The sequence below is a fragment of the Eufriesea mexicana genome, unplaced genomic scaffold (genome assembly GCF_001483705.2).
Source record: "Eufriesea mexicana isolate 0111107269 unplaced genomic scaffold, ASM148370v2 scaffold1791, whole genome shotgun sequence".
Taxonomy (NCBI): Eukaryota; Metazoa; Arthropoda; class Insecta; order Hymenoptera; family Apidae; genus Eufriesea; species Eufriesea mexicana.
Window position 1 is genome coordinate 135,390 of NW_016909887.1, and position 24,336 is coordinate 159,725.

Below are 24,336 nucleotides of genomic sequence, written 5' to 3' on the forward strand. Positions count from 1 at the left end.
GGTACAGAGGACACGGTGTCTATCTTCCAAAAGCTTTGTCCTGTACTCTAGTCGCGAACCAACTATCTTCTTTCGGGGCCTAACCTAAAAGTTCGAGGTGGTCCGTGTGTCTACGAGTCATGGGGCGCTGGTCTTAAAGACGTGTAGCGACCAACGTTCACACCCTTACTGCTAGGTCTCGCAAGTCCTCGGCAAATCCTTGACTCACATAAATATAAAATTCCTATGCTAGTATAGGATATGTAAATATCCTCCTAAGTATCCCCGTCTAACGCAGGGTCTGCTAGGTAGCCTTACTGACGAGTCCATTAGCAGTCCCAGGACGAAACGCATCTTTTCCTCGCGTCCTTCTACCTGCTTACCTGTCCTAGTACGACGGCCATCAGGATACCATCCGACAGCACGTAGGAACCACAGGACTATCATAATCCCCGTGGTAGGAACCCTCACACAGAGATAAATCAGCCCTCCTCCCCCCATTGACTTAGAGGCCTAGATGTCTTTAGAAGTGGAAACAATATCTCTAGGCTTTCCTTTTCCGCTTCGACGGATGCTTCCCTATAAATTATTTTTGATTAGCTATCGTTAAATCAAGGAACGTAGTAGTAACGATAAAATCCCTTAATCCGTCTTTTTTCACGGCTTTCGATTTCTCTCTATTCAAAACATGGCAAGCGAGAGGAACTTCGATCCTGTTCTTTCGCTAAGTCAATTTTATACAAGTTCCGTCTGTGTCCGTCCCATTTACGAAAATCTAAAGACAGTCTCTGTGGAAGAACCAATCGCTTCGATCTACTTCAAACTTCCATCAATTTCGAAACAAAATAACTCGTTTTCGCAAGCATACCCGCTTCTTTGGGACCGTTGAAGGGAAAAAAGATACATAACGAATATTGTTAGAGGTTAGGTTTGGAGGTTAGGTTTGACATTAAAATTCTTGGGAGCTATCACAACGAGAAGGGGTCGAATTTGGGGGGTTGGAAATATCTGAGAGGTCCGAGTTTTGACTATGTCATGAGAACTGGGCAAGATGTTCACGATTTTCATATAAGGGAGGTTAGGTTTGACATTAAAATTTTTGGAAGCTATCACAACGAGAAGGGGTCGAATTTGGGGGCTGGGAAATATTTTGGAGATCCGAGTTTTGGGTACTGCATGAGAACTGGACAGGAAGTTGACGATTTTCGGATAGGGGAGGTTAAGTTTGACATTAGGATTCTTGGAGGCTATCACAAATAGAAGGGAGCGAATTTGGGGGGTTGGAAATATCTCGGAGGTCCGAGTGCTGGAGATCAGGGTGCGAGGAAAGAACGCGCGACTATCCAAGCTTTCGGATGAACGTGACTGAATGTACCTCGGGAATGTTCGCGATCTTGTCCAAAGTCGAGGGAAGGAGACTCTAAAATGACAACAGGGTAGCGGTATGAACGTGTATGAACGAACGTTGCGTGGAAGATGCGCGTGTACCTTTAAATGTCATCGAGAGCGAAAGTTTCCTATTCCAACTCCTCATTTCACCGAGTTAAGTCATTTCGTCGAGTCCTATCGCAACGCGAATTAATGTCCAATCGTTACACGTTCGTTTGTACCTTCGACACGTGGGACTATCCGTCGCCGCCATTCCGTCACGCGAGTGACGATTAACGAGGAAAATTGCAATGCGACGGATTGCATGAAAACAACGTTCCTCGGCCTCTGCAACCCCTTGGATGTCGTCCGAGGACGGCTAAAAAGTTGGTTTAATTATGGTTGGCAATTAAAGGATGATAACGGCGCAGAGGGGGATGATCGGGCGCTAGCACGGCGCGAAGACGAGGAAAAAGGGAGCAAGGCAGGAGCGTAAACAAGGGGAATGCAACGTGGGGGTGGCAGGCACGGGGGCGAAGGGGCGATATACGCTCATGCGCGCCTGGAACCCCGCCCTGTCGCTTCGGACGAAAGCTTGTCCCGTCGAGGACTCTCGGTCGAGTTTCGACGAGTAGTCACGCTTTAACTCGCGATCCGCGAGGCGGATGCTACCCGGAACGCGAGTCACAGGTGCAGGTGTGCCCGATGTAACACACGAGCATAGAAAGCTGGTCTAGCTCCTGCACCCTGTGCCGGAGATCCGTCGCGTGACGCTGCCAGGGACGTGGTTTTAGCCGGTGATAAAGCTCCAGGAGACAGGTGCAGGTGTCAGGTGTCGCAGGTGTCGAGGTGTTTCGTATGCGGGCTAGATCTGTCCCTTCGCGCTCCCTACGCGGCTGGTTAGGGTAGTCGTTGCCTTGAACACTTGTGGATCGAAGCAGCGGGAGTAGCAACGCGGTGACAGGTGTATTTTAACGCGGTGGTAGGTGGAAGGTGTGGGAAGATCGAGGATTCGTGGATCCTACGAGCAACGGGATATCGCTGGCTTGGATATGCGTCTTTGGTTGTTCGAATGCTCGAGGTAAACAACGGTGTGGCACCGATCGAGCGAGATTTCTAGGTCAACAGGCAGTGGCCAGAGGCAACCAGTTGCGGGTGTAATCGTTCTTGTAACCGAAGCCAGATACGACGGTCTTTGTTGGCTGAAACGCGAGAAGGAAAAAGAGGGGATCGTGGATCGTTCGCGTTAATCTAACCGGACGAATAAAAGTTCGAGACCTGGGCGGGAGGATTTATCCGAGAGTCGTGGAGGAAATAGCGGAGGAGTAGCTGGAAGAGAAGACGGTCTGTCGTTCGTTAAGGTCGCGTCGCTCGCGATCGGATTTCCTTGATTACGGTTACGGTATCGACGCCAACCAACACCGTGTCTTTTCCGTTAGACGAGGAGAGAAGAAAACTTGGATCAATCTTGGACAAGCGACACCGTGTTATCCTTTGTCCTCGCACAGCACCCGACTCCTGTTGATTATAAGCGCTAATGGCAACGGCGGTTCATCTATCATCCACTTCGTTAGCTGGAAAGATCCTTCAGGAGACGATTATGTTTGTCTGCTCGATTTGTTGATCGAAACGACGAAGAGGCAAAGCCGAGGAAAAAGCAAAGGCGAGCAAAGCGTGTGGTTGGCAGCCAGAGCTCTGCCAATTGGATCGGAGGAACGATTAGTCGATAAAGCTACATCGCGTTCTCGGAAATTCCTGGCGATATTCGTCGATTAGAAGAGAGTGTTCCCAACGAGTGTATGAATATTATCAGGTCTAGTCGAGGATCCGGTTGGTAACGATCCTCTAAAGTGTCGTCGATTACGCGATAGAATCGAGCGATAATTATCTATCTGGGAAGACGATCCGTAGGTGTACTTAGCGCACAGATAACGGCCTTGAAACTTTTGCACGCGGATCGGAATCGGACGAGGTAGCGAGATGCTCTATGCCCGACAGCGTGACTACAGCTAAAAGGTCGTGATCGATCGACTTACTTCGATGGCCTAAAAGAACTTTAAACGTGCAAGGTCATTATGCATAGCGATAAAACGGGGACGTTGTAAAGTGCAGACAAGTCGGTCGGTTCGTTCGATTGGTAGAACCGACAGTGACTGTATCATTCGGAATAACCTGACCTATTCCATCGTCTGTATCGAAGAAGCCAGTAACGTGTGAACGAAAAGGCAGCACCCAGCATTGGGCCAGGCGAAATGACGCGATAGCGGGACACTCGCTGAATCGCGCGATGTCGTGTCAAGGATACTCCAACGATCAGGAACGTACTGGCATTCGCGAAATGTGCCACGCCGATCGCGAGATCTCCCTCCATTTCTCAGAGAGTTTCTATGAAACTTCACAGGCATCGTCGCGTTTGGCGGAGCGGCGATAACGGAGGATCGCTTTGTCGGGGTCCAGGTTGCTGTTGGATCACGGTGCCGGATTTAATTCGCTTTGAAAGCCGAAAGCAACGCGTCGGACTAACAGGAGCAACGAAACCGTAGAGCAAGCGCATTGTTCGTCCTCGCATGATCCTGAACGGTAGATCAACGGCAAAGGAAGATCCACTTGGATATTCTCGCTAATTAAAGCATCGGCAACTAGCGCAACGGTGCCGAGCGAATGTTCGCGACATGCTGCAACTCGCTAAATGAGATCTCCTAAGCGAACAGTTGATCGAACGATCCAGAAAGCCGCTACTTGTGCCCCATGCGAGAGGAGGCTCGACGGTCGACCTCGCGATCGAGCAAGCCCCTGACCCCGTAGTCACCAGACAAAAGCTGCCTGGCCGGCACTCGATGAGTCCTAGCGAAGATAAGGATCCTCGAGCACTCTCGATCGTTTGCCTGGAACGCCTGAAGAAGCTCCGGTTGGCACCTATCTGAGAGCGGTTGGGTGATGCGCGGGAGCAGCTCTGAGCTCCTGCTGGAGGCGAGCTGCGTCCAGTGTCAGAGCGATCATCACGCCGGCCAGCACACCACCAGGCATCAGCAGCAGCATCAGCTGAACGAGAAACACGACTTCCAGGAGCGAGAGCTACGTCGTCGCAAGCTGTTGGAGCTCGGGTTCGGCGCTTCGCGGCGCCGACCGCCACGGCGTACCTGCCGTCAGCGGTTCAACTTTTACGCCACCTCGGCGTTGGCCTTCGTCGCGACGTCCGGCGGCGCGGCACTGCTCTTCCTGGTGCCGCTCTACGTCGATCCGGCCATCAGCACCCTGGCGGCCGATTTCTCGCCGGATCCGGTCATCTGCACCACCTCCAGGCGAGAGGAGCTCGCTGGCCTGTTCAATTGCACCTGGAGCTCCTGTCGAGAGGGCTGTACCAGTGACGTTTACAGGTGTACGCATATATACGTCACCTATACGCCATGGAGCAACGCGAGCATGAAGAACGATACCGGGGGTAGAGGGAGTCTCGGCAACTCTACCGGCGTCGTGCATACCTCCACTACTTCCGGTAAGAGTCATTTCTTGCTGCTCACTCATCGCCTCTGTTCTGGCTTACGGTTCAGCACTATTTACTGGTGGTTTCGTGTCGTTTTCGTTCGCGATTCGTTTTCACCGATGGGCTAGTGTTTCAGGTATTCTTCTGTTCAATCGTGTGGATTTTTGTGCGACTTTTAATCGTTTATCTATTTAACGAGTTCGTGTCGTGGACGAAGTGTGGATGCATCGTGAGTAGAATTATTCGAAATAAAGGAGAAAGTGTTAAAGAGTGGTGGTTTTTTGGAAGATGGCGAAAGTTGGGGTGAGAAGCTTGGTGGATAGCAGGTGGATCTTCCTAATGGTGCTTTCGAGAGATTATTTCTTTATCCACTTTCTCACCGTTTCTGATCTAGTCGCAGTGGAAACGAAATTCGACGTACCTTTCGTTTTCGATTATATTTCGGAATTTTCAAAACGCGCGCGAAAGATTTGACTTTGGATGCTTAGATACGCGAAGTTTCTTTTTTCCGCGAAGGTATTACGCGACCGTCCTTCGAAGTTGGTGCACCGTGGATGCTTTTAAATCTTATTAAATTTTTCCTCCCGTGTTCGAACAGACATCTCGAAATGTTACTGCTTTCGTGTAAAAAGTTTTCTTATATCTGTTCTTCTAGTTGACGAGATATATCGGGATACATAAAAATTGTACGAAGTTCCAGGGATGGTTACTCTTTCTCAGAGTGAATCTCTGCGGGGAAAGGATAGTTTGTGTCCTATAAAGTTTGTTGACGCGACAGCTTGTAATTTCGGATACGATTTTCATCGGTGTATTCTCACCGTGTATTTAACTTCAAAGTTACCTTCGTTGTATATCCCAGCTGTAAACTTTTAAATACAAAATCCCGTTTTCTTCGTTACGTGGATTTATTTTCTGTCCGAGGTTATGTTCAAGAATTTTAGCTGCTTGGCATTGTTTAAATCGAAATTTCTTATTTCTCTTCGTTATTATATTATAATATCTGAGAATTGTATCGTGAAAATCTAAAGTACTCTATTTGAACGAATATTATCGATGTTATCTCATCGAGTTAGTATAAAACCTGTTCTCGTTCACTGAAAATCGACTAGAGAGGTCTCTGTTTTTGTTCGATTGTATCGCCTTGTAATTCACCGATTTCCGCTTAGTAATGGCGCTGAAAGACTTTAATTCGATATTCACTGTGCTGAACCAGTAACCTCCGATCAGTGTTTCCTAAACCCGTGATGAAACTAAAATTAGTTCGCCAGAAAATCGCGAATTTACGTGTACGTAGATTAATTTGTCAAAATTTGTATCACCGAGAAAGTTAATTAATTTTTGTTCAAAGCATTTTACACGAGACAATGAAATTTATGGACTTTATATTTCTGAAAGAGAAAAGAAGGAAAAGAAAAATTGTACAAGTTAATCATTCGATTCTTGATTTTAACGTTTGTTGAAATTCGAGGCTTGATCGATTTCTAGCGTTTTCTCGCATCGATATCGGAGTTTCAATCGTTCTACATACACGTACATCTTCTATCGAATCTGTGTATCGAGTTTCCGTGCTCTGTGTGAGACCCGATGTCGGTATGTGTTATTTATATACCAGCAGAAGGCGAAGCTTTAACCTTTGCACTCTGAGAATTTTTCAACTCTATCGATTGACAATCCCAATGCACTTTTGCATCGAGACGTCTCTCGAAATCGGTAATTTCTTCGTAAAAAGAAAAATTTGAGAGTATTAGTCTATGATCGTCTCTGTAATGGCAATGGAGTGCAAAGGGTTAACTAATCATGTTTCAGCTGCCAGGTTACGACTCTGTCCAGGTCCATCGATCTTAGCCTTGTAAACCCAGTCCCGACGACCCTTGACATACCGATCCCGGATATACGACGATCCTAGACTCCGTGACAGTCCTTTGAAGGACGGAACGGAAATTCTTAACGTCACCAGACACTTTCGTTTTCGACAGTGCCGACGCCAGGCGACGTGGAGGCGGTGCTCCTGGTGAACATCAAAGGCTGTGGCTATCCGCCGATCGTCGACTGCGAGAACTTCACCCGCGAACTGGGCTACGAAGGCGCGAAATTCCCCTGCCATTACAGCCGCGTGAACGGCAGCATAGTGATGGCGAACTATAACCGCGAGGCGCAGGTCACCACCATCATACACTTCTTCGCGGCTCCTTTCGTAGTGACTCTCGCGACCAGCGTCGCTCTGTGTGTGATGCACTGTGACTGCAGGTGCAGTCCACCGCCACGGCATTCGTCGCGTGGGATGAGGAGAGGCAGGGGCAACGATCTCAGGTAACGTGCCTTTAGTCGTCGATGAACATTGTCCCCGATATGTGTCTGTCTAGTTGATTCTAGTCGGCTCTAGTCGATTTTAGTTCCGGACCGGCTCGCCGATTCGCCAAGTAGTGCCCAAACGTCCGGGCTGTCTGGGTCTTAGGAAGCTTTGGGTGGGTGGCAACGACTGCAATGTCGGCGGTAGATCGCCGAGCGTTTTATTATTCATCCAGCCAGTCTTTCAGCTACACGTTTCCTCGGTGATCAACGAAGACGTGGGATTTTTCCGATTTTTCTTCCTCGATCGTGTCTCACGATCGCAGAGGGAGACTTGCAGGGTGCTAGGTCTGAGAGTGTCACGGGGTTGGACTCAAAGTCCGATCTCTGTTTTTTTAAGTGTATTTGGAAAAAGGAGAACTTTTCTAATAAAAAATGCTTAACTTCTCTTTAAATCTTCGAAAAACATTGTTAGAACCTCAATCGTTGATTTTCCTTCAAGTCATACCGAATAAAAGAATTACTGCACGCGTTACACTTTACGTGCACGTGAACTTTCGTTAAAATCGGAATTTCTTGGTTAGAGAATTCTTTTGAAATATGGCGTTCGAATATTTTCTAGCTACTGTAGGTTTGAGAGCATTGACCTCTTATATACAACACGACGTGTGACTCGAGGCAAGGAAATCGAGCCAAACACGGGTTTCATGGACGAGGCATGGTGCGTGGATATAACGTAAACATAAGCTCGGACAGGCTCGAGGTTCGTTCTCGCAAATGTTTTCCTGCTTCAGTTGCGTGTTATTCTTCGTAGTGTTCGGACGAGGTGACTCGACGTGTGACTCTGCTGTTGATTATGGCACCCGGCATCGCAACTTAGATCCCGAGACAAGGTATTAATTTGTAGAATATTAAATTGAAGGGAATATCGAATTAAAGGGGAGGTTAAACGTGTGCACATGCACGTACATTTGTGCGTGGCAATATCTCGGGAGAGTTTGCGAGAAAAATGGGGCTGTGGAGTATTTTCGTTTGAAAAGAGGTTTAGTCTTTAAGGGGACTTGCTTTGGAAATTATGAGGTAAAATGTTGCTACATGGAATACGAGGCGGTTTATTAGCGCAGGTTCTCAAACAAATCTGGCCGAGGTATATATGATTGTTCAAACATCAAGATTACACGACTAGTTACTATTTGAAGCATGTCGTGCATAAATAAGGGTAATGATTACTTGTAGAATGGAGAATAGTAAAGAAGTAATGATTACTTCTAGAATGGAGAATAGTAAAGGTATTTTGCATATATGACGGTAATTTTTCCCTTTTCGTACGAAGTTTAACGAGAGTTATTCGCGTTACTCGGATTTTCGTAATTGAATCGTTTCGAAATCGGTTTACCAATTTCTATTGAAGGGATGATGTGGTATTAACGAACGATGGCACTATTTCGCGTTAATACAAGCTTTATTACGCGAGGGGGGCTGGTACAGCGGATACGGTGTCTTCGAAAAGCTCTGTCCAGCACTCTAGTCGCCAACGAACTGTTTTTTCCAGGGCCCAGCCCAAATATTCTAGGTGGTCTTCGTGTCCGCGAATCATGGGGTGCTGGTCGTAAAGACATACACCAGGCGCCCATTGACTTGGGGCCCTCGATGTTTCTAGGAGCGAAAACAAATGTTGGTTTTCCTTTTCTGCATCGACGGATGCGTTCCTACAGTATATTAGAATAGAACCGTTTAAATTTTGCATTAAATAGTATTTCTCGTTAATTTTTCTGACACTACTCGGTATTTTCATTTCTTTTTATTTGGGATATTAATAATTTATAAAATAGTTGATTCAGTGCATTGTTACTACATGTAATCGCTTCATCCGTTCTCTATTTCGCTTGGGTGTCCAGCTTCTAACGTTCGCGAAAACGTGACGGGAATTCATTTGATTAAATCCTTCGATTGGTAAACGTCGGACGAGAAACCATCAAACTGTTTCGTTCGGTTAAACGCGAGAAAAAAAAGAATTCCCTTATAAAGGGCATCGATCGGATCGCCGTTAGTGATTGAACGTTCGATTTGGAATTTCGTCGACCTACTGGCTTTACTGCGACGAGAAATCGTGATCGTACTCTCGATGAAGCTGGCTACGGGCAAAAGGTAAAATACGAAAGTGTTTCTTCATTAGAAGAAAATTGGCCAGTCAGTTTTCGAAATAACTTTTATTTGACAATGAAGGGAATGAAGGTCGATCACATTTTAACATTTATGCGTCGTTAACGTTTTATTCTATCGATTATCCTTTCATTATTTTTATAATTTTGTACGTCTGTCTTGCGAAATGAACAAATATCGACAGTATTTTAATAATTTCCAAATTTACAGAAATTGTCTTTTAACCCTTTGCACTCGAGAGATGGATATTAATTAATATATCAAATTTACAATTACCCAAAGATGCATGAAATATCGAAGTAAAATAATTCTGCGTCTTAATTTGCATATGATTTCTTATTTACCGTTTTAGAAATATCGTCCACTTTACGGCAGAAAGTTTTCGAATTACTATTTTCCTGTAACGAAAAAATCGCCGAATGCAAAGGGTTAATTATTCCACGTTTAAATTTTTCTTTAATTTTCCTTTTAATTATTCCTCGTTTAAATTTTCCTTAAATTTCTTGTATAGAGGTATGTGATAGTAGATAATAGATTTATTATTATATTCAATAGATGGTATATATATATAGAATATATAATATAGAAAAATAGTACATTTTTCTCCACTTTTGTAAGCGATATGATAGCCACAGACCGATATCAACAAAACGCGTTCAAAATTATTAATTTTCGCGTATGAAGCTGATCAGGAAGATTGGAAGAATCGGAGACGGTCCTTCAGACAGCATTCGAATTTCAAAAATGCTCTGTTCGCTCCAAAAACACGGGCGCTCTGTGCGCACTTGCGTAGTTGCATATTTAATAACAAAGATAGGAGCTCGCCTTTCATTTTATCGCTGGTCCACGCGCGCGCGCGTTATTATGCGGTATCGCGAAAAAAAAGAGCACTCAGGGGCCCGCTTTAAAGCTCGAGCCTACTCCATTACAGGCCACTGCGTCACTGAGGCCACTTTCCGTATCTTTCGACTTTTCCACGCGCTTTTTGATGGATCTCCGTCATCCCCGAAATTATTCTCTGCATACCGCCCACGCGTCCACGTACCAGTTCCGCGAATGACATTTATTAAATACACAGAGTCAAAGATATCATCGGTTATTAGCGAATTTGGAAACTGCAAATCGGGGACGAAGAGAATATTTCTCAACCTCGCATCGCATTGCCGATGAATAGACTTTTAACTTTCAAACTACCAAAATCGTTCGTTGATACATAAACACGTATGCATACCTAAACACTGTTTAGTAGACATAGTCTGGGAGTAATTTTTATCGTAATATTCAAAGCCACGAGCAAACGCAATCCCAAAACCCTGAGATTCTCTCTGAACGAAACAGAGAAAGAAGGAACAAGGAAGAAGAGAAGAAGCAGCAGAAAAAATAGTAAAAGGAAAATAAAGAGAGAAGAGTTGAGTGAAAAACAGTTTGGCACACTTTTTGATTTACGCTAAAGCCAACAGACACAAAGGGAAGCAGACAAATATACAGAGAAATAGTGGGCTCGTAAAAGAGCCACAAGAGCTACGCGATCCCGTGGTGATGCCAGCATATCGTTGCGACGAAAGAGGTCGTGATTCCTGGCCGAAAGTCGAGACACGGCCATTTTAAACGTCGCGATCGTTTGCTGAGCATCCTCCAGGCTCATCACGACCCGGCGGCTTGTTATTTTTCTGTCGTGGCCCGTTTGTCATCTTTATAGCTACTAGCTGGCACTGTATCGCGCTGGTATTAGGTGGAACAGGCTGGATGCTCGCACGGAAAGGATATCCCGGACCAGCAGCGCTAACCTGCACCGTGATATATCAGGCTTGGATTAATCGACCAGACTATCGGCGTTCTTCTAGCTCTTCCGCTTCTATCTTCTTCTCGTGTCCGCCAGATCCTTTGGCTTATGAACTCATCGCTTTATTGCCCCCGGATAACGTTCCACGAATGAATCTTTCATTTCGTCGCTGGATCCTGTGTCGCTGACTCTATTCGTTCCCTTTCCTCCGCGTTTCCAACGAAAATTTCGTTATTTTCCCACCGCCGAGGTCCAGGCAAGTGCGACCATCATCAATCCTTGCTTCGCGTTGGCAGGATCCATTTTGATCCAAACGCGCAGCGCGTCGACGAACGCGAAATGAAATTTCCTACTCTGTCCAGCTATCAACTTGTACGTATGAAAATTCGAAATTATTCTTCGACGTAAAAATAATCTACGTCGTTTTGACTGTTTCTAGACTTAGAAATTCCATATTCGAGGATTCGTATTATTCCTGAAATTATCGATTCGCTATTGGAAAGTATTCGAAGCTTCGCAAAGCGTGCGATGCACTCTAAAATTCTACGATTTTCCCCAGATTTTCCAAAATTTTCTCGCAATTTTCCCGACATTCCGCGTTTTTCCTTCGACTTTCCCGCATTTTCCGCAATTTTCCGCAATTTTCCTGCGACTATCCTGCGATTTCCTCGTGATTTTACCGTAACTTTTTCTCGCGATTTCATCGTGACTTTTCCTCGCGATTTTACCGTGACTTTTTCTCGCGATTTTACCGTGACTTTTCCTCGCGATTTTACCGTGACTTTTTCTCGCGATTTTACCGTGACTTTTTCTCGCGATTTTACCGTGACATTTTCGCGATTTTATTGTGACTTTTCCTAGCGATTTTACTTTGACTTTTCCTAGCGATTTTACCGTCACTTTTACTCGCGATTTTATCGTCACTTTTCCACGATTTTACCGTAATTTTTCCGCGATTTTACCGTGACATTTTCTCGCAATTTTACCGTGATATTTCCTTGCGATTTTATCATGACTTTTCCTTGCGATTTTACCATGACTTTTCCTCGCGATTTTACCATGACTTTTCCTCGCGATTTTACTGTGACTTTTCCGTGATTTTATCGTGCCCTTTTCTCGTAATTTTACCGTTATTTTTCCTTCCGATTTTACCGCGACTTTTCCACGATTTTCCGGTGATTTTCCGGCGATTTTCGTACCTTTTTCCCTGACCTTCGTTAACTATCGTAACGCATAGAGGAAGCCACAGTTCCGATGCATTCTCTGCGGTTCAATAAATGGTCGAATGCGAAATCCCGCGAAGCTGGAAGTCCATCGCGAAGGGAACTTTTATTAGGCAGAATCCGCGTTTCTCTTCGGCCTTCGTGCGATATTTCGACGGTCAAGTAATCAAGGTCTTGCTAGGCGGTTTCGAGCGACCACTCGCGAAAACACGTTTACGAACATCGTGGTCGACGGGAAAGAGGCGTAAAACACCCTCGAACTTTTAATTGGAATGCCGTTCCGGAAGGGTCGCGAATCGCTCCCTCGACACCTGGCGAGGAAAAAGAGCCAGGGAATTCGTTTCAACCGGTGGAACGTTGTACGTTCGACTTTGTCGTTGGCAAAAATGCGGTTGGATAGGGAAGTTGGGAGTATGTCGGATTCCGTCGAACGTGCGAGGACAGCGTACCTCTCTTCCGTTTTGGATAGCTTCGTTCGTGGCGTTGGAATTCTTTGAAGTTGATTTGTCACAGGTGGACCTGACGTTGTCGAAGGATTTCTTTTTCAAAGAAATATTTCTACGGTTGGAAGTTCGATTCGCTACGGGATGGCGCGATATCGTCGAGGAAATTCTCTTTTCGAGAAAAATTGATAGTACAGATTTTATTTACGAGATAAATCAGGTACACCGATGGTCAGAATTGAAGATAGAACCAAAATTGTTGATATAGTATCAAACAATGATACGATGATTAAAATCAACCCTGCAAATTTCTTGTTTAGTATTATAGGAAATACAATTGGTTGTACAAATTATCAAAATCTATTTCCTTTTGATTTGTAATAATAAAAATTTCGAAGCTATTGTTATACTTTTATCAGGAAAGTTCAATTCCAATTCGAAGCTTTGTAGAATTGAATGGTGGAAGTAATTAATACATAAATGATTTTTCTGGGTACTATGACTCAAGTTTAAGGGATGAAACGATACTTCAAAAATCGATTTTCAGACTGCTAATTCCGAAACGAGTAAAAATTTTTCGTAAACGTTTTGGCAAACGATTTTTAGCTCAGGATTTCATCCCTTAAACTTGAGTTATAGTAGCTAAGAAAAATATATACGTATCATCTCTACCTCTCGTACAAATCCACCATGTTTCACTCAAATTCGACCTCTTTCGTGAAAGCATGAAATTTTTATTATCACAGGCAAGGGGGAATACGTTTTAAAAATTTCGAAAACTTCTTGTACGTATTATCATAGAAGCAAGTGATTGGCAACGTTGACTGTAATCATTTCACGTTGATGCAATATCATTTTCAACAATTTTTGTCCTGTGCTCAGTTTTGCTCATCACTATATATAATTGAACTATTTAGTGATAGGCATTTCTGAGTAATCCAATATTTATAGATTAGAATTCGAGATATTTAAAATCCTACAAATATGATTCGATATATAACATTAGTATTATTTAATTTAATTAGTTAATTGTGCTTTTAAGAGGAAAAAGTTGCAGTATTTTTCTTTCCTCTATTTTATATTAACTTTGTAGCATTAAGTGTTCGAATGTCTGGGGTCTGCAATAACAGGAGATGCATGTCCTTTAAATGTCGCAAATTATTCTTTATAAAAGACACGTTCCGCGAGGACAGCATTAAAACGCGTCTACGCGAGAATTAAAATAGAGTGAAGACTGAAACGGGCGTGGTTACCAATTGTTTTAAACAAACTTACCCATTCCTGCGAGCACTGTGGAGTTCCGTTGCACTCAACTGCGAAACAGACGCAATAAAGATGTAATAACTCGGAGATACAAAGGAAACGCTAGCTAGAAGACAGTTGAAAAGTTGGTGCAAGTTTAACTTTATAACTGGATCCATTCCCTTTGCCCTATTCTCCAGCTTTCTCTTTGTTTTCGATGAACATTATCCAAGCAATAAACAGCTTGTTCTTAGCTTGTTCCACCACGAAGACTGTAATTGAGCATCGCGTATACTGTTTTAAAACGTGAGACTGTCTCATTGGTATACAAACTTTCCTAAGTGCTACAGCAATTTAATACTAATTTTGGTATTAAACGAAACGCTGTTGTTGATACCTAAAATAACAACGTAACCTCATAGTCATAAAAATACACGAATTCTCCTGTAACAATTACCTACCACCCTTCAAGTATTCATCCCTAAAATTCTCAACGATTAATTCTCCTTCCAATTATGGGGATTATGGGATTATCTTTATTCTATTCTTAGGAAGGTATATCCTCTGTATTTTAACTGTACGAATGGAGAGACCAAACTGAAGTGGTGAAAAAGGGTATGCAATTGTGGCTCGCTCTGGACCCCTAATTCTTATGTACAGCGTGAAGTAAACGCTTCACGCGTTCCTGGAACCTCTTCGATGAACAGTTCAAAAGACATACCTATTTCTCCTGAGAGATGGATTTTTGTATACACGTTAACCCTTTGCGAACAGACCGGTTTTGAGTAAACCGTACTTAACACGTTAAGTACCCAGCCCGTTTTGCTTGCCGTTCCATTCAGGCCCTGACACGGTCGTCAAGTGGGCCACCGGCGGAGAGCGAAGTGTTAATAAAACTCGGAAATACTGTACCAATTGTCATAACAGGAATTCCCAAACGTTAGGTCCAAAGATGGCGAAGAATTTAACACCAAAAGTTAGCACCTTTTGGTCCTAGTTTGGGCCTGTTCCTGAGGACCGGCCGGGTCCGAACGGAAAGTCTAGCGCCAATCCCTGGGGACCGACTTGGCACTTAACGTGTTAAACGCGATTTTAGCGACGTTGGCAATAAGGACATAAAACAGTCAGTCCGCCACTTAACTTGGGACGTGAGGGTCCTAGGGCCGCAACAGCGGCTATATTTGTGTTTATCGGTCATAATGGCGCATTTATGAGTTCCTCCGGCCTAACAGTTGTTTTCATCGAACGCATATATGCGTTCCTTAGCCAAACTGATAGTTTCCACAGAACGCATGGTGCTCGTCCTCAAAGCATTAAGACGCACCTCATTTTCAATACCAATTTCCTCATTTTCCCCCCAAAAAAGATTTCGTAGCCTCGAACACCCACTTTATCTTCTAAAAAGGAGTCCATCTCCCCCAAAAAAGGAAAAATGGAAGAAGAAGAAAGAGAAATGGGGAAAAAGAAAGTAAAAGACATCGAAGACGTAGCTCGAGCGTATCGTCGAAAGGAACTTCTTTAGAAGCAAGTACTTACGAGACTAGTGGAAGAAACCACCCCCTAACCGACCGTTCCATTTCCTCTCCCCATATCCATATTACACCTTACAATACGAGCTATTCGATATTCCCCTATATACCATCCGGCTTGTGCTCAGCCCGCGAAATTACGGTTTCGATCAAACTGAATCAGTCTCACAGCGTGGCTTCGAGGCCGCGCGCATTTGCACGTGCACCTGCACACAGGGATATGTGGTTGCACGGACGAATCTACCACCCACGTACACGTGCATACGCGTGTACACACGTGTGGACGTATAGGTGCATACGTGTATACACGAAGACACCCTCACCTGCAAGTTGGGACGCAGTTTCAGACGGCGTAGCTGGTGGTACGAACGCTATGGAAGCAGTTATCTAGCCCGCCGTTAGGCATGATTGTAGTTTAATTACTTCTGACGCAACTCGCAGATTTATTCGAATGCAGAGCAAACAGAACGGCACGGATCGCGCGTTGATCTTATTTTTCCCGGGTAAAGCGTCGAGGAATTGGAGGGTGGCTGGCTTCCGCAGGGCTGTAAACGTGTAACAGCTTTGAAAGACTCCTTTAACCGATTGATTCCATCGGTGGTTCGTTGCAAACGCGAAAGGAACTTCGTTCGAATGTTTCCCGCTGATTTCAAAGCTTTTGTTTGGGTATGTCTAGCGGTATGGTAGCTGTAACCCGAGACTGGTTTTCATGTGGTTTTCAGTGGTTATCCGTTCTTTAATGGATCTCTTTATCCAGGGTATCTCTTCTTTCATTGCTCAACGAATTTTTATTATCTTCTTTGAACATATCGAGTGTACTTGTTCGTTGTTAGCTAGTGTCTTTATTGTTCTTGCTCATGGAACTCCTTTTTGCTAGCTAGGTTTGTACGTTCTTTATGCGAAACAGTTTCTTTGATCATCTTATTGATCTAGGCTGTTTTATTGGGTAATAAGGTTCTTGGCATTCGTATAATTGGCTCTTCATTTTATTAATAGTATAATAGACGAGTATAATTTGCGAGTTCTTTATATAAAATCGTATAGTAACGAATGAAAAATCACGGTTTATATATGTAGCGACTATTATTCACACCCTCACTGCTAGATGGAAAGCGGGGGTTCGAGGTTTTTCCCAAGTGAACCCTCGACTTTCATAAATATGAGTTCCTATTCTGCCTCAGTATTCTTCTGGTCACGACCTCAGTATCTAAGGCTGGGCCTGCTAGGAAGCCTTATTGACATGTCCACTAGCAGGCCCAGGACGAAATGCATCCCTTCCTTTCATGTTTATCATCTGCTACCTATCAATAGCAAGACAGTCTACGGGATACCAACTGGTAGCACCTAGTAACCACAAAACATCGTATAATCCCATGGCTGGGCCCCCTATATATGTAATATCAACCTAATATTGAGATATCTTCAGTGCACAACTTTCCACGATTAGGCAGTTGATAATTATAGAATTATTCCAAGCACCACCATTCTTATATAAATATTTTTAAGGCTCAAGAGACCAGCTCTAAATCAGGCCTAAAAATCACACCTAAAATCATCTCTCAGAACGCGAAGCTCATTAAGGGACTCGCTTTCTCTGTTCGATCATCTTAACGATCATTGAAAATTGCACGTTTCCGATAATAGCCGGGGACACTGCGACCCCCGTGGTGCTCGAAGGGGATGAATTATATGGGTTAACGAGTCCCCATTGAAATTTCCGCGACACCGCGGCTTTGTTCCGCCGCTGTCCGCCCCGCGAGAAAACATTTCCGTGATATTGCAACGCAACCCCGGCGAGTTCGTTGTCGATCGGCCTGTAACGAAGGAGGGCTGTTGCCGGTGGAAACAATGCGAGACTCGAAATGCGGGTCACGGCTCCGTCCTTCTCGAGAACACGCTTTCTTCCCCGTGTGTTCGTCTCCTCGCGCTTTAAAATTATCCGCCGGAGAGGGATGTGTTTCGCGCCACCCTCGCTCGCGTCACCCTCGTGACTTCTTCTTCAGCGAACGCTATGACACGCGGATGAACTTCGTTTTAGGACAGCACAGGCGTGCAGGGAGTGGTTGGCATTCTTACCTTAATTCGCGGTTAATTTAATCACAGGAGACCGCCAGTAAAATTTGTTCTAATAATTTTTAAACTGCTATGTGGAAGAAAAACATTTTCGATTATGTATACAGTATTACGAGGTCTATGCGTGTGTGTCTGAGCCATTTAAAAGTGTTCCATTGGCAGTCAATGTAGGTAAAAATTTCTAATAATTTTTAAATTACTATGTGGAAGAAGAATAGTTTCGATTATGTATATAGTATTACGAGGGTCTATACGTATGTGTCTGAGCCATTTAAAAGTGTTCCACTGGCAATTAATGGAGATAAAAATTTCTAATAATTTTTAAACTGCTATCTGGCAGAAGAGTAGTTTCGATTATGTATATAGTATTACGAGGGTCTATGCGTGTGTGTCTGAGCCATTTAAAGGTGTTCCACTGACAATCGATAAGGGTAAAAATTTTTTTGATAAATTTTGAATATTTATTATAGAAATATAGACTCGAGATAGGCTAATGGTCATCGTTGAGAGTCCAATATATAGGTCCTGTGTCGTGTACCGAATAAGATGTCAATTAATCATTGTACGTGTACATGGGCTGTTGCTCTGGCTTTCTGGTATGTGAAATGAGGTAAAATAGATAGAACGTGTTCTTTTGTTTCGGGCAAGTCCATGACCTATATCGGCGAGATTTCGTTGGGTATGTGCTCGGCGTGCTTAAAGGGTTAATTGATCTAATAGTATTGGAATTTTTATAAAATTCATCTTCTCGCAGGGGTATAACATGTTTGACATAAGCAGTGATTCTTGATGTACAATGATTCGATGTGTCGAATAATTAAAAAACGAAACACGAGTCCATTTTTCGAGACTTTTATTTCCGTATCATCCCTCTTCAATTCAACGTGACACAGCGAAACCGAGAAACAACTCGTCGAGTTCGAAAGTACGAAAATACGAGGATAACGCGTTAATAAGGACACGATTAATTATCGCCTTTGGTCACGTTCGCGAATGTAAATAATTAGATTAATGAAAGAGAAAGATGCGAATTATTCGCAACGGAAAGAGATGAAAATACAGTTTCACTTACACTCGAGCCACTGCATACAAGGTCGCATGAAGCTAGTACCTTCATTCGATAAATGAAACTTTAATCTCCGTGGAAATAAGGTCAGACTTCAAGTGGTGACGTAAAGTGGATTCATCTTTGCTTTGGTTAAACAGTCAAGCGCTTTTAATAATTACAAACTGCGACATATTGGTCGCTTTTAATCATTTCTCGAAGCACGTGTTTCACTATGCGGCGGCCATTGTCGCGCCTTCGTTTCCCTTCGTTTGGAGACACGTGTCTGATTAAACACGATCTCGTACCACTTCGATCGACGTGATTCGATTCTTCAATTTATTTCTTCGTGGAACTTTGAAAAATTTCTTTCGATTTAACGTGAAAGAAAAGTGATTTTGCATTCTACAGTAATCGAGTATTTTTCATCAACCTAACTTTAGACTCTTAGCCCTGAAAATGCTATAGGTGTCAACCATATTGTAAATAATACGATAACGTTACTAATAAATGAAGGAATAGGATTGGTTGACATACAAGAATAAGAAATGTTATTTTATTCTAATATATATATTCGTATTATTCACAATACTGTTGACATCTATAGCATTTTCAGGGATAAGAGTTCAAAGTTAGGTTAATGAAAAATACTGTATTAATGTATATTTACATATTAATATATATTTATTACAAGCTAAATGAGACTAAGAGTAAAGTATAACTGAGAAATTGAACTAATAATCGATTTTTGATTATGCGATCCACTGACACTCTTTGACCCTAAAAATAACCACTTGGACTCAATTATCGGTGGTTTTTTAAATTTATTGTCACTCGTTTTCGTGGAACTTCATTTAAACCTAGGACTACGCGTTCACTCGTTCATAATTACCTCGGGTTTGAGAGCGAGTGCAAGGAAACACTTGAGCCCACCTGGCTGATGATGGATAATGAACAGCAGCCTCGAGTTCAGATCGAATGTTCAGGGTGATATCTGGAGTGCATATGGAAAGACAAGTGACCACGTGTAAGGATTGTATGGATGGGATCTTTATGAGTGATCGAGAAAGAAAGCCTGCGTGTGAAAGAAGAGAGATTGCTAGGTTTAAATAAGGGTGCAAGAGCTGACTTGACACAGTCCTTTACGGTTTTCAACGAGGGTTGACGCGAGAGTGTCGGTCGGTTGCGTAGTCATAGGTCAGTTATCAGTCTAGCCTTTTAATTTATATTTTACTCTTATTCTCATTTAGCTCCTAATAAATATATATCTTGGAATAAAATAACAACTGCTATTCTTTATATTTGCTAATCAAACAGTGCTTCCATAAAAATTGCGTTACTTTCTGGATTCGCGATTCGCTTGCTGCGACTATTACGATTTCGTTGACCTGCGTTTAAAATTTGCTATTAAAAATATTTTTCATAACGGTATTGGCTGATTTTTGATTTGCTTCTAGAATGATGCCACGCATAGATCATCAATCTAATTTATAATTTATCTAAAATAGGATTCCGATTTGGCATTGGCCGATTCGCGATTTCTTTCCCCGAAATAGCATTATATATATATATCTTAGAATAAAATAACATCTTTTATTTTTTATATTTGTTAATATAAACAGTATCCCTATATAAATACCAAGCTTATTAAATTAATTACGTTAACGTCACGTTCGTAATCTCGAATAGCCCGAATATAAATTTGATCATGGTCTTCCTCCCGCGATGCGCGTTTTGCTTTAATTCGTCGATAATCCGGTTGATAAACGCCACGGTTATTGCCTCTCTGAAAAGAAGCCAGTGCTTCTATCATTCTTCATTACGAAGCCAAACAGCTGCAAAAGTGCTACCGGTGAAGCGTGTTGGACATTGTCCAAAGAACCAACGAATACTCCGTAATTAGTCTAATACACTAAGATACCAGACAAACAGGTTCTGGAACAGAGCATCTACTCGGAGCGATTAATCTTCGCCTAATACATCGATCCTCTGCAACGGCGCGCGGACTAATTACCGCCGCTCCATTAGTTGATCGTTGTCTCCGAACTTCCGGTTTGTCGCTGCTATCGAGCTTCGAAATTTTTTCCATTAATCAAAATCGCGGATTCGAACCGTTCCGGATTCATCGCGAACAAAGCTCTCCTCCATTTGTTCTTGTCAGTGGTGCAAATTGCCCGATGCTTTCGCTAGTTCCCCCTCCTTGTTTCGGATAATCGAGATATCGAAGATCTTCGTTTCAATCGTGACTCTTGCTCGAATAATTAAAGGATCGGCCAAGTCGTCGGAATTGATAATAAACGGAGAGTGGATTTATTGGGTCGAATTTCAAGGGATGAACCTAAATCGCTATTTTTAAACGCGTCTTCCCTCGTTGCATATTTATACTTCGTCTCGACGTGGCTGCTGCAAATAAAGTATGTAAAACTATGTAACAGGATTTTCCTTTCGTCGATGCGAGGTAATCTCCTCGGTTGGGCGTTGATGTGACGCAAGCTGTTGTAGGATTTTAATGGCGACGTTTATTCGTTTGATAATTACATTTATTTCCTATTTATAATTTATTTATTATTATAGATTTTTCTTATTGGATTCTCCCTTTTATTCGCTTCCTTGCCCTCGTATTAAAATTAAAATTAAATACTACGTAGGATCCCGAACGAGATTGTGAAATTATGTAGGAGCAAGGTGGTTTGGTGGGTTTGTGAGGTGCTAAAAGTGAAGTTACTACTAGCGAATCTCCGATAAGGCTTCACTAGGCAACTACGAGTGATTCTTAACTGTCAATTCTTAACTCTGGTGACTATCAATCTGACAACTCACTTAGTAACTCTTAACTAACAACTCTTTTGACGACTGACTGTATCTTCTGGAACGGGCCCTTTTAAAACCCGTCCAGAGGATAAGCACTTCTCCGAAGGAGGAGAAACTCCTTCTATTCCAAGATCAAGGGTGAAGGAGACTCCTCTCTTTTAGTTAGCCCCTCAGAAGGGTCACTCTCGCGGGGACCCTATAACCCTGGGTTTATTCCAGGGAAAGCCGGAGTTGCGCGAGGGCACCTCACGTGGCCTGGCCCCGATCTTCTACGGCCCATCCGGCAACCAGATCCTAACGGGTCCTCTAGACCTGGGCGAAGTGTTTCCTACTTCCTCGAGGTATCCTCGACATGGTGGTGGTACTAGAAGGGACGAAAAGAAAAGGAAGGGATGCGTTTCTTCCTCGGCCTGCTAATAGGCCTACTCATCGGTAAGGCTACTTAGCAGACCCAGCTTTAAACGGAAATTTTGGAAAAATTGTAAAGTTTGTAAAGTTTGGAAATTGTATATCTAGGAAATTTGCGAAAAAGTCCTCAAACCTTCTTCTAGTATATGCCGCCACAGTATCGAATCGTGATCTCACCGTATATCGAGTGAACGCGATTCAAAATCTCGCGAGAGATTACACGCGGGGTGATAAAATGGGTGCAGGAAATCCTCCGTGCTTTGCATAGAAACGAAGTTGCGATCCAGTAGCTTCGCTAATTATTCGACGTTGATGTATTCGCGTCGTTTATCTCGATGTTTTAGCATAATACGTTGCGCGTCATCGGTCGGCGAGGCGCGCAAGCGGATAAATTAAATTTCTTCTCACGGCTTGGCTCGCCGTTCGATTTTCTTCGCTAGGGAAACGTTTCCTCGATAAGGAAACATATTTTTCAGGATTTTATTAAGACAACTCCGAACGACGAACAGCATCTGCTCCAGGAAAAACAATACTTTGCCGGTGATCCTAACGAAACGAGATTCTACCTCTCTGTTTTTCGAAAAACTCTGGCAGTTTCCTACCCCGATTCATCTCGCGATACACTCTGACGGGAGAGGAAACAAAAAGCACGGGAAATTTGCTACCGATGAAAATGAAGATACTCGTATAACATTGTTAATATTCATACGACTGGAATCGTCTCGTAAAGAAGGAAGAGGAAACGCGAGTAAAAGTTAACGAGAAGGGAGAGACTTTCGAGGAGAAGTTGGAAGAGGGAAAATTTATGCGGTTAATTAGCTTCCGAGATTAAGCTATAAAATTCGAGGGTAAAAAGAGGGGAAGAGTTAGAAGGAAGCAGGTAAAAATCTGGTTGATACGGAATTGGAAGTGCGACCTTGCAGCTGGGGCTGGTTCGAGGTAGAAAATCGTTAGAACGATTCTCTCGCAACGTTGTCGGAATGGAAATGAACGGGAACTCTTCGTTCAGGGCAAACAGCTTTAAACGCCGATACACGAAGGAACACGAAGCTCGCTCCGTTTGTTTTCTCGAAGGAGAACGCGTGGAGAAGCGTGCTTGTAGGCTGTCGTTCCGTCCGCGCGCGTAGTCATGGCGGAAACGAGGGATTCCGTCAATAACGAACGGAGCGTTTGTTTTCTCGAAGGAGAACGCGTGGAGAAGCGTGCTTGTAGGCTAAAATATTCACGATATCCTTTTTCCGGGGCTGTCGTTCCGTCCGCGCGCGTAGTCATGGCGGAAACGAGGGATTCCGTCAATAACGAACGGCCGTCTTCGGCTTTCGCGTTGGGGTGGAATGATACCGGCGGTGACAGAGAAATGGACGGAAAAAGAACGATTTTCTAAAGTTCAGTCTGCATTTGCTGGCTTGTCAATGTACGAGATATTCTCGGAATACATCACGCGCGTTTTTCGTGGGAATTACGCGATTTAAGAATGTACAACGGAAATGTGGAATATATGCCGAACGATTAATTTGTTCCCATAGGTTTCTTAATATATAACGTGTTATCTAAATGGATAATTGAATTATTCATTAAAGATTTCGTGTTTCGATAGGACGTGGAGTTGCGAACTGGTGGGTGTGCATTGTTTACCACGAAAAGGGCTTAATATGCCTTCAGCAACACCTATCGATAATTAAGAGTAATTTATTAATTAAATATTCCGGATGAGAAGGTTTTTATATTATGAAATATTCGGAATATTTCATTTCTAATTATATTTTTCTCTGAAATTAAGAATAATTTTCTAAATAGTCTTCTGAAAAGATATTCCAGGTCTACGAAAAATCATTCTTCTACAAATAATTCTATCTTTTAGAATTTTGTTGGTAAGCCTGATTATACTATGGTTACAAAATTCCTCTGTTATGCAAAATTTGGAATACCTAATTCCCAATTATAATATTTTTCTCTGAAATTAGCAATAATTTTATTAAATAGTTTTCTGAAAAGATATTCCAGGTCTACGAAAAATCATTCCTCTGTCAATAATAATTATATCTTTTAATGGCAATAATCCTGATTATCCTATGGTTACAAAATTCTTCTATTACGAAAAATTCGGAATGTCTGATCTCCGGAATTAACAATAATTTTACCAAATAGCCATTCAAAAGAATATTCCAGGTCTCCAAAAAATTCCTCTCTTCGAGAAACCGACGAGAAATCATTTTTCTGCCAATAATTCTATCTCTTACCAATTTTTCAATAACATATCTAATCGCAATAACCACGATCACGCACAATTTGTTTGCCGAAGTATTCAACTCACTCCCGACTCCACGAGTTTGTCCGTGTTTCTATATTTCCCCGTTTAAGAATCGCGTCCCGTAAATTCGTGGAGCGGTATCAGCTCACGAGTTAACAAGTTGAGCCCGCTGCTTTGCATCCAACCCCCGTAAATCTCGCGTAGGCGGTCGACTGCAAAAACGCTCCTAATGCAGTTCGCGGACT

At 43.1% G+C, this 24,336-nt stretch overlaps 1 protein-coding gene across 1 annotated transcript in view; it reads left to right on the forward strand.

Annotated features, from left to right (window-relative positions):
- Window positions 1-4,284: 4,284 nt before the first annotated feature.
- The window catches only part of Teh1 (tipE homolog 1 phospholipid transfer protein), a 93,573-nt gene continuing 73,521 nt past the window's right edge, over window positions 4,285-24,336 (forward strand). The window contains exons 1-2 of the mRNA XM_017902155.1: window positions 4,285-4,843; window positions 6,808-7,141. Of these exons, the coding sequence (XP_017757644.1) occupies window positions 4,285-4,843; window positions 6,808-7,141 (893 nt within the window). The remainder of the gene's footprint in view (window positions 4,844-6,807; window positions 7,142-24,336) is intronic.